The sequence below is a fragment of the Hippoglossus stenolepis genome, chromosome 17 (assembly GCF_022539355.2).
Source record: "Hippoglossus stenolepis isolate QCI-W04-F060 chromosome 17, HSTE1.2, whole genome shotgun sequence".
Taxonomy (NCBI): Eukaryota; Metazoa; Chordata; class Actinopteri; order Pleuronectiformes; family Pleuronectidae; genus Hippoglossus; species Hippoglossus stenolepis.
In genome coordinates, this window is record NC_061499.1 from 2168274 (window position 1) to 2179044 (window position 10771).

At 48.5% G+C, this 10771-nt stretch overlaps 1 protein-coding gene and 1 long non-coding RNA gene across 2 annotated transcripts; both read right to left on the reverse strand.

Annotated features, from left to right (window-relative positions):
* Positions 1 to 1352: 1352 nt before the first annotated feature.
* LOC124855013 lies at positions 1353 to 1822 on the reverse strand. The gene is made up of 2 exons (XR_007034942.1): positions 1491 to 1822; positions 1353 to 1410 (listed from the first exon to the last, which is right to left on the reverse strand). It is a non-coding gene; the product is annotated as an uncharacterized LOC124855013 (long non-coding RNA).
* A 672-nt stretch (positions 1823 to 2494) lies between these two features.
* On the reverse strand, positions 2495 to 4128 carry LOC124855034 (protein piccolo-like). Its single transcript, XM_047344229.1, has 4 exons — positions 4106 to 4128; positions 3971 to 3990; positions 3344 to 3893; positions 2495 to 2498 (listed from the first exon to the last, which is right to left on the reverse strand). The coding sequence occupies exons 1-4, from the start codon at positions 4126 to 4128 to the stop codon at positions 2495 to 2497; spliced, it is 597 nt and encodes a 198-aa protein (XP_047200185.1).
* Between the last annotated feature and the right edge of the window lie 6643 nt (positions 4129 to 10771).

The window sequence follows — 10771 nt, forward strand, 5'->3', positions numbered from 1 at the left end:
GTTAAAAGCATTAAATTTGAAGAACATACGTGACAAAGATTAAATATATTTTATTAACCACTTCACGTTAATCACATCACAAAGGAAAATCACGTCGTGCATCACACGTCACCAGCTGCACATCAGGACTCAAGGTTATGACATCGATCGATATTAATTATCATGACTTCTCTTCAAATATTTAATACAGAAAAATATGTAAAACTATTGGAATATACTTTGCTCATGGGCTTAAAATAAGGAGATACACTGTGGGAGGAAGGGGAAGAAAGGAGGAAGAGTGAAAGAGGAGAGGAAGTAACAGAAAGATGGAGGAAAGAAAGAAAAGGCTGTGAACGTTAGCTGAGCTTCAGGCCGAGGCAGAGAGCCAGCTCGTTCTTCTGGATCTTTCCGTCTCCGTTGATGTCACAGTGGCCGAGCACAGCTTTCCTGAACTGGTCCAGGTCTGTGCCACTGATGCTGGGCTGGAGAGGGAAGAGGGGGTGAGAGGTCGGAGGTCAACGCAAAACAAGTTACACATAATACCTTTGACATTTTATTTTCATTAAATACTTTGAAGTAAAAGTTCTAAATATTTATTCAAACATCTTGTAGTTTTACCTTCGCCAGCTCCATCATGTCTTTGACAAATCCATCGACCTCAGGACCCTCCAACGCACCCGTCTTACTCTGCACACACACAAAATGTGATCCCTGTAACTGAAAGTAGGCTCCATAGCTACAGTAGTTTAAATGATTTGAACTAGCTGGTGTTTCTTAAGTTGTGGACAATTTAAATTTGGAGCTGAGGGAAAGGTCAGAGTTCAAACACAGAATGCAATTGTATTCTTGCATACGAATATTGAGAAGCCATGTATTGTGCTATAGATACTGCAGATCAATAGCTTGATCCAGGATCAGTCCTCGTCTGATTTTCAGTCCATTGCAGAGATTCAGACTCTTGATGTCCGTCCTCTGTAATTTGACTCAGTGCGACCTCCCACTTGGCAAAACGCCTCATCTCTAGTAGAGCATCTGCTTGTTTTAGACCCAATCTGAAGTAGTTTCTGCAGCAGAGTAGAACACTTGAAAAATGCTAAGCTGTACAGTTATGTTTGAGGTACATGTTCCTTCAAGTTTAACTTGGTGTTGTGTCAGTAAATACAAGAATGTGTCACTGACTGCTTAAAGTTTAGTTACTTTCAGACAATTCACTTCTATAAGGACAACGTTTAGTATAGAAGTTTGTTTTCATAATGTTGGCCTTGTACCAAAGATCATCTGTGTTCAGAATCTAACAGTTTAGATCATATTCAAGACAATTCTTCCCAAGATTGTTTAGCACCACTCAAATAACAGTCATAGGCAGCAAGTGTAGTTCAAATATTTTATTGAATTTCTCAAAGATGCCTGAGTCTCCTGAAGAGTCGCCTGTGAACAGAAACACCATTAGCAAGAAAACAAGTCATTTACATTCACTTGCAAAGAGGTAAACACTGAAGTGAACTTACATGTAGTCAAACTCAATGAAGTCACTAACGTGCCACTCGCTGCTGCCATCCAGGATGGTTTGGTGCCACCATATAAGTTGGTCTGAAATTTCTAGGCCCAACATTCACTTCAGGGTAAGTGGGCAACTCCTCATATGGGTCAAAAGCGACATCATGGGAAAGAGCAAAGTCCCACATGTCATCTGTGCTTGGAGTTCCAGGCTTCTTCTGGGGCTTGGGCTGGTAGCTCGACGGCTGCTGGGGCTTGGGCGGGTAGCTCGACGGCTGCTGGGGCTTGGGCTGGTAGCTCGACGGCTGCTGGGGCTTGGGCTGGTAGCTCGACGGCTGCTGGGGCTTGGGCCGGTAGCTCGACGGCTGCTGGGGCTTGGGCTGGTAGCTCGACGGCTGCTGGGGCTTGGGCTGGTAGCTCGGCGGCTGCTGGGGCTTCGGCTGGTAGCTCGACGGCTGCTGGGGCCTGGGCTGGTAGCTCGACGGCTGCTGGGGCTTGGGCTGGTAGCTCGACGGCTGCTGGGGCTTCGGCTGGTAGCTCGGCGGCTGCTGGGGCCCGGCTGGTAGCTCGGCGGCTGCTGGGGCCTGGCTGGTAGCTCGGCGGCTGCTGGGGCCTGGCTCGGCGGCTGCTGGGGCATGTAGCTCGGCGGCTGCTGGGGCTTGGGCCGGTAGCTCGACGGCTGCTGGGGCTTGTAGCGGCGGCTGCTGGGGCATGGCTCGGCGGCTGCTGGGGCTTGGCGGTAGCTCGGCGGCTGCTGGGGCTTGTAGCTCGGCGGCTGCTGGGGCTTGGGCCGGTAGCTCGACGGCTGCTGGGGCTTGGGCTGGTAGCTCGGCGGCTGCTGGGGCTTGGGCCGGTAGCTCGACGGCTGCTGGGGCTTGTAGCTCGACGGCTGCTGGGGCTTGGGCTGGTAGCTCGACGGCTGCTGGGGCTTGGGCTGGTAGCTCGACGGCTGCTGGGGCTTGGGCTGGTCGCTCGACGGCACATAGTCTGTCATTATTCAGGACTTGAAACTCGCCTAACTGAAATGCGTTTCCATTATTGGAAAACAAATTCCACATGCCCTTTTTGGTCTGAAGGATAGCTTGGTGACTTGGCTGCATCAGGTTCTCTTTGGGTTTTGAAGGAATTATTGGGTCAGGCCTGTAACTAGAAACACTTCTTTCCTGACTGTTACCATCTACTTGCCTTCCATAATAACCAGTATAACTGCCAGCACCAGCAGGCTCCAGTTCATCAGATGAGCTCGACGGCTGCTGGGGCTTGGGCTGGTAGCTCGACGGCTGCTGGGGCTTGGGCTGGTAGCTCGACGGCTGCTGGGGCTTGGGCTGGTAGCTCGACGGCTGCTGGGGCTTGGGCTGGTAGCTCGACGGCTGCTGGGGCTTGGGCTGGTAGCTCGACGGCTGCTGGGGCTTGGGCTGGTAGCTCGACGGCTGCTGGGGCTTGGGCTGGTAGCTCGACGGCTGCTGGGGCTTGGGCTGGTAGCTCGACGGCTGCTGGGGCTTGGGCTGGTTTCCATTATTGGAAAACAAATTCCACATGCCCTTTTTGGTCTGAAGGATAGCTTGGTGACTTGGCTGCATCAGGTTCTCTTTGGGTTTTGAAGGAATTATTGGGTCAGGCCTGTAACTAGAAACACTTCTTTCCTGACTGTTACCATCTACTTGCCTTCCATAATAACCAGTATGACTGCCAGCACCAGCAGGCTCCAGTTCATCAGATGAGCTCGACGGCTGCTTGGGCCTGGACTGGTAGCTCGACGGCTGCTGGGGCTTGGGCTGGTAGCTCGACGGCTGCTGGGGCTTGGGCTGGTAGCTCGACGGCTGCTGGGGCTTGGGCTGGTAGCTCGGCGGCTGTTGGGCTGTACTCGGCGCGGCGCTGCTTGGAGCTCGACGGCTGCTGGGGCTTGGGCTGGTAGCTCGACGGCTGCTGGGGCTTGGGCTGGTAGCTCGACGGCTGCTGGGGCTTGGGCTGGTAGCTCGACGGCGCATAGTCTGTCATTATTCCAGGACTTGAAACTTCGCCTAACTGAAATGCGTTTCCATTATTGGAAAACAAATTCCACATGCCCTTTTTGGTCTGAAGGATAGCTTGGTGACTTGGCTGCATCAGGTTCTCTTTGGGTTTTGAAGGAATTATTGGGTCAGGCCTGTAACTAGAAACACTTCTTTCCTGACTGTTACCATCTACTTGCCTTCCATAATAACCAGTATCACCGCCAGCACCAGCAGGCTCCAGTTCATCAGATGAGCCACCTTCAGGGTAACTGGGTCCAGAGCCACCTTGAGATCCATCAGCCTGTGCAGAGCTCTCGTAACTGGAAGAGGCTAAACCTGGATTTTGGTCTCCGAGCAAAGCACTGGGTGACTTAAAGTACGGTGCAACTCCACTGGAGCCTCCACTTCTGTAGCTCAGAGCTGGAGAGATACAACATGTTAGTATTTAAGAAATAACCAGAACTGGACCTGAGGTTTGTGTAGAATAATTCACTTACCCTCAGCATGTGCCCAAAGGCTAAGAGTGAGAGCAAGAGCACCTTGGAAGCAGATCATTTCACATGTGAACTAAAGAAAACCAACTTGGTACAGACAATGAACTTTCAAGACTTAACAAAACAAATGGATCGTACCTCACACAAAGTCCAGAAGCCATTTCTGAAAGCTGAAGCCAAACAACCAACACAACTTGTGCTGCTTGACATCAAACAACAGAAAAAGAAACTTCCGATTCAGCTTTCTGACACCTGCAGCCAGCGCAGTGCTTTTATCTGCAGGAGCCTGAGCTGCATGAACACTGATGAGATGATTGGACTCAGGTTTGAAGCCTCAGCAGAAAGATCTCTGAAGTGGCTTCATCCGCCTGTTTCAAGGGTCGTGATGAGGCTCGATTCCTCCACCTCTGGGATTTCTGCTGCAACTGAAACATTTCAGATGTTGCGTTGGAGTTTGTCTGTGGAGGACGATGAATGAATCTCCTGACACACAAAGCTCGGACAGAGCATGTCGTCATATGTCATACGGACTATTTCTTCAATAAGAACAGTGGAACTAACAAAGTAGTTCCAACATCCAGCTTCTCTGGAGAATCTTGAAAACTGGTCAGATTGTGAATATGAGCGTGAAAATAATGCAAAGTATTGTGTTGAAGTTTTCCTTAAAAACAACGAACACAGGAAACTTCAAAAGAAAACTCCAGGGTTGTTCACATCTTAGCATTTTGAATTTGTGTATTTTTACTTTCCTTCCCTATTTAATTTACTTTACTATTTAGTGGATCTTGATGAAAATAACAAGGTTAAATAAAATGTGTATCTAGTGAATTTAAGTGTTTTCACAAGGAGACCGTTGCGTCTCAGCAGAGGTTTGAACTCTTGAGTGACTTTATATTTTGAAATGCAATAAAAACTTCCTTAAGGATATATTCAGTATTTACACAGAGTCTGGTGCTTCAACAAGAAGATGAGAACCTCACTCTGGAGCTCAAACCTCCACCAACACCCAACTGCTCCATCCAGTCTGCACCAAGTCTCATCACAATCTGGGTTTATCGCCAAGTAGGTTCATACATAGAGATTTGCTGTGGTGCGTTTGTGCATAAATAATACAAATAGAGAGCAGTGTAAAGTATAGAGATGAAAGAAATTAGCAATATGAATGATAGATATTTACAATGTGACACATGTAGATAATGTGTGTCACACTCATGAGGTGCAGTGTCGGAGCAGCTTCCTCCTCATGAACTTTATCTCAGTGGATGATGTGTTTAGTTAAAATCATTAAATTTGAAAACGACATACGTGACAAAGATTAAATATATTTTATTAACCACTTCACGTTAATCACATCACAAAGGAAAATCACGTCATGCATCACACGTCACCAGCTGCACATCAGGACTCAAGGTTATGACATCCATCGATATTAATTATCATGACTTCTCTTCAAATATTTATTACAGAAAAATATGTAAAACTATTGGAATATACTTTGCTCATGGGCGTAAAATAAGGAGATACACTGTGGGAGGAAGGGGAAGAAAGGAGGAAGAGTGAAAGAGAAGAAAAGTAACAGACAGATGGAGGAAAGAAAGAAAAGGCTGTGACGTTAGCTGAGCTTCAGGCCGAGGCAGAGAGCCAGCTCGTTCTTCTGGATCTTTCCGTCTCCGTTGATGTCACAGTGGCCGAGCACAGCTTTCCTGAACTGGTCCAGGTCTGTGCCACTGATGCTGGGCTGAGAGGGAAGAGGGGGTGAGAGGTCGGAGGTCAACGCAAAACAAGTTACACATAATACCTTTGACATTTTATTTTCATTAAATACATTGAAGTAAAGGATTTTTATGATTTATTCAAACATCTTGTAGTTTTACCTTCGCCAGCTCCATCATGTCTTTGACAAATCCATCGACCTCAGGACCCTCCAACGCAGCCGTCTTACTCTGCACACACACAAAATGTGATCCCTGTAACTGAAAGTAGGCTCCATAGCTACAGTAGTTTAAATGATTTGAACTAGCTGGTGTTTCTTAAGTTCTGGACAATTTAAATTTGGAGCTGAGGGAAAGGTCAGAGTTCAAACACAGAATGCAATTGTATTCTTGCATATGAATATTGAGAAGCCATGTATTGTGCTATAGATACTGCAGATCAATAGCTTGATCCAGGATCAGTCCTCGTCTGATTTTCAGTCCATTGCAGAGATTCAGACTCTTGATGTCCGTCCTCTGTAATTTGACTCAGTGCGACCTCCCACTTGGCAGAACGTCTCATCTCTAGTAGAGCATCTGCTTGTTTTAGACCCAATCTGAAGTAGTTTCTGCAGCAGAGTAGAACACTTGAAAATGCTAAGCTGTACAGTTATGTTTGAGGTACATGTTCCTTCAAGTTTAACTTGGTGTTGTGTCAGTAAATACAAGAATGTGTCACTGACTGCTTAAAGTTTAGTTACTTTCAGACAATTCACTTCTATAAGGAAAACGTTTAGTATAGAAGTTTGTTTTCATAATGTTGGCCTTGTACCAAAGATCATCAGTGTTCAGAATCTAACAGTTTAGATCATATTCAAGACAATTCTTCCCAAGATTGTTTAGCACCACTCAAATAACAGTCATAGGCAGCAAGTGTAGTTCAAATATTTTATTGAATTTCTCAAAGATGCCCGAGTCTCCTGAAGAGTCGGTCAAGAGAAACACCATTAGCAAGAAAACAGTCATTTACATTTCACTTGCAAAGAGGTAAACACTGATGTGAACTTACATGTAGTCAAACTCAATGAAGTCACTAACGTGCCACTCGCTGCTGCCATCCAGGATGGTTTGGTGCCACCATATAAGTTGGTCTGAAATTTCTAGGCCCAACATTCACTTCAGGGTAAGTGGGCAACTCCTATATGGGTCAAAAGCGCGACATCATGGGAAAGCGAAGTCCCACATGTCATCTGTGCTTGGAGTTCCAGGCTTCTTCTGGGGGCTTGGGCTGGTAGCGCGACGGCTGGGCTTGGGCTGCTAGCTCGACGGCTGCTGGGGCTTCGGCTGGTAGCTCGACGGCTGCTGGGGCTTCGGCTGGTAGCTCGACGGCTGCTGGGGCTTGGGCTGGTAGCTCGACGGCTGCTGGGGCTTGGGCTGGTAGCTCGACGGCTGCTGGGGCTTGGGCTGGTAGCTCGACGGCTGCTGGGGCTTGGGGGTAGCTCGACGGCTGCTGGGGCTGGTAGCTCGACTGCTGGGGCTTGGGCTGGTAGCTCGACGGCTGCTGGGGCCTGGGCTGGTAGCTCGACTGCTGGGGCTGGCCTGAGTCGACGGCTGCTGGGTGGACGGCTGCTGGGGCCGGCTGGTAGCCCGACGGCTGCTGGGGCCTGGGCTGGTAGCTCGACGGCTGCTGGGGCTTGGGCTGGTAGCTCGACGGCTGCTGGGGCTTGGGCTGGCACTGGAGCTGCGGCTTGGCCTGTAGCTCGACGGCTGCTGGGGCTTGGGCTGGTAGCTCGACGGCTGCTGGGGCTTGGGCTGGTAGCTCGACGGCTGCTGGGGCTTGGGCTGGTAGCTCGACGGCTGCTGGGGCTTGGGCTGGTAGCTCGACGGCTGCTGGGGCTTGGGCTGGTAGCCTGACGGCTGCTGGGGCTTGGGCTGGTAGCTCGACGGCTAGCTGGGCTCTGGGCCTGGACACTGCTGCTGGGCTGAGCCTGGGCTGGTAGCTCGACGGCTGCTGGGGCTTGGGCTGGTAGCTCGACGGCTGCTGGGGCTTGGGCTGGTAGCTCGACGGCTGCTGGGGCTTGGGCTGGTAGCTCGCTCGCCTGGGCTGCAGCTGACGGCTGCTGGGGTCGCTGGTAGCTCGACGGCTGCTGGGGCCTGGGCTGGTAGCTCGACGGCTGCTGGGGCTTCGGCTGCAGCTCGATGGTGCTGGCCTGGGCTGGTAGCTCGACGGCTGCTGGGGCTTGGGTAGCTCGACGGCTGCTGGGGCTTGTAGCCTAACGCCGCTGGGGCTGGGGGTAGCTCGACGGCTGCTGGGGCTTGGGCTGGTAGCTCGACGGCTGCTGGGGCTTGGGCTGGTAGCTCGACGGCTGCTGGGGCTCGGTAGCCTGATGGCTGCCTGGGCTGGTAGCTCGACGGCTGCTGGGGCTCTGCTGGTAGCTCGACGGCTGCTGGGGCTTTGTGGGGCTGGTAGCTCGACGGCTGCTGGGGCTTGGGCTGGTAGCTCGACGGCTGCTGGGGCTTGGGCTGGTAGCTCGACGGCTGCTGGGGCTTGGGCTGGTCGCTCGACGGCGCATAGTCTATCATTATTCCAGAACTTGAAACTGTGCCTAACTGAAATGTGTTTCCATTATTGGGAAATAAATTCCACATGCCCTTTTTGGTCTGAAGGATAGCTTGGTGACTGGGCTGCATCAGGTTCTCTTTGGGTTTTGAAGGAATTATTGGGTCAGGCCGATAACTAGAAACACTTCTTTCCTGACTGTTACCATCTACTTGCCTTCCATAATAACCAGTATCACCGCCAGCACCAGCAGGCTCCAGTTCATCAGATGAGCCACCTTCAGGGTAACTGGGTCCAGAGCCACCTTGAGATCCATCAGCCTGTGCAGAGCTCTCGTAACTGGAAGAGGCTAAACCTGGATTTTGGTCTCCGAGCAAAGCACTGGGTGACTTAAAGTACGGTGCAACTCCACTGGAGCCTCCACTTCTGTAGCTCAGAGCTGAGAGATACAACATGTCAGTATTTAAGAAATAACCAGAACTGGACCTGAGGTTTGTGTAGAATAATTCACTTACCTCAGCATGTGGCCCAAAGGCTAAGAGTGAGAGCAAGAGCACCCTGGGAAGCAGATCATTTCACATGTGAACTAAAGAAAACCAACTTGGTACAGACAATATTGAACTTTCAAGACTTATCAAAACAAATGGATCGTACCTCACACAAAGTCCAGAAGCCATTTCTGAAAGCTGAAGCCAAACAACCAACACAACTTGTGCTGCTTGACATCAAACAACAGAAAAGAAACTTCCGATTCAGCTTTCTGACACCTGCAGCCAGCGCAGTGCTTTTCTGCAGGAGCCTGAGCTGCATGAACACTGATGAGATGATTGGACTCAGGTTTGAAGCCTCAGCAGAAAGATCTCTGAAGTGGCTTCATCCGCCTGTTTAAGGGTCGTGATGAGGCCTGATTCCTCCACCTCTGGGATTTGCTGCAACTGAAACATTTCAGATGTTGCGTTGGAGTTTGTCTGTGGAGGACGATGAATGAATCTCCCGCACAAAGCTCGGACAGAGCATGTCGTCATATGTCATACTGGACTATTTCTTCAATAAGAACAGTGGAACTAACAAAGTAGTTCCAACATCCAGCTTCTCTGGAGAATCTTGAAAACTGGTCAGATTGTGAATATGAGCGTGAAAATAATGCAAAGTATTGTGTTGAAGTTTTCCTTAAAGACAACGAACACAGGGAACTTCAAAAGAAAACTCCAGGGGTTGTTCACATCTTAGCATTTTGAATTTGTGTATTTTTACTTTCCCTTCCCTATTTAATTTATTTTACTATTTAGTGGATCTTGATGAAAAATAACAAGGTTAAATAAAATGTGTATCTAGTGAATTTAAGTGTTTTCACAAGGAGACCTTTGCCTCAGCAGAGGTTTGAACTCTGAGTGACTTTATATTTTAAATGCAATAAAACTTCCTAAGGATATATTCAGTATTTACACAGAGTCTGGTGCTTCAACAAGAAGATGAGAACCTCACTCTGGAGCTCAAACCTCCACCAACACCCAACTGCTCCATCCAGTCTGCACCAAGTCTCATCACAATCTGGGTTTATCGCCAAGTAGGTTCATACATAGAGATTTGCTGTGGTGCGTTTGTGCATAAATAATACAAATAGAGAGCAGTGTAAAGTATATAGAGATGAAATAAATTAGCAATATGAATGAGATATTTACAATGTGACACATGTAGATAATGTGTGTCACACTCATGAGGTGCAGTGTCGGAGCAGCTTCCTCCTCATGAACTTTATCTCAGCGGATGATGCGTTTAGTTAAAAGCATTAAATTTGAAGAACGACATACGTGACAAAGATTAAATATATTTTATGAACCACTTCACGTTAATCACATCACAAAGGAAAATCACGGCGTGCATCACAAGTCACCAGCTGCACATCAGGACTCAAGGTTATGACATCGATCGATATTTATTATCTTCATCACTTCTCTTAAAGTATTTAATACAGAAAAATATATAAAACTGTTGGAATATACTTTGCTCATGGGCGTAAAATAAGGAGATACACTGTGGGAGGAAGGGGAAGAAAGGAGGAAGAGTGAAAGAGGAGAGGAAGTAACAGACAGATGGAGGAAAGAAAGAAAAGGCTGTGAACGTTAGCTGAGCTTCAGGCCGAGGCAGAGAGCCAGCTCGTTCTTCTGGATCTTTCCGTCTCCGTTGATGTCACAGTGGCCGAGCACAGCTTTCCTGAACTGGTCCAGGTCTGTGCCACTGATGCTGGGCTGAGAGGGAAGAGGGGTGAGAGGTCGGAGGTCAACGCAAAACAAGTTACACATAATACCTTTGACATTTTATTTTCATTAAATACATTGAAGTAAAGGATTTTTATGATTTATTCAAACATCTTGTAGTTTTACCTTCGCCAGCTCCATCATGTCTTTGACAAATCCATCGACCTCAGGACCCTCCAACGCACCCGTCCTACTCTGCACACACAAAATGTGATCCCTGTAACTGAAAGTAGGCTCCATAGCTACAGTAGTTTAAATGATTTGAACTAGCTGGTGTTTCTTAAGTTCTGGACAA

Coding starts and splice junctions, on each gene's coding strand:
- LOC124855034 (XM_047344229.1), bottom strand. CDS start 4,128: ATGGCTTCTGGACTTTGTGTGAG. Junction 3,991..4,105: donor GCTTCTGGACTTTGTGTGAG/GTACGATCCATT, acceptor TCTCACTCTTAG/CCTTTGGGCACATGCTGAGG. Junction 3,894..3,970: donor CCTTTGGGCACATGCTGAGG/GTAAGTGAATTA, acceptor GTATCTCTCCAG/CTCTGAGCTACAGAAGTGGA.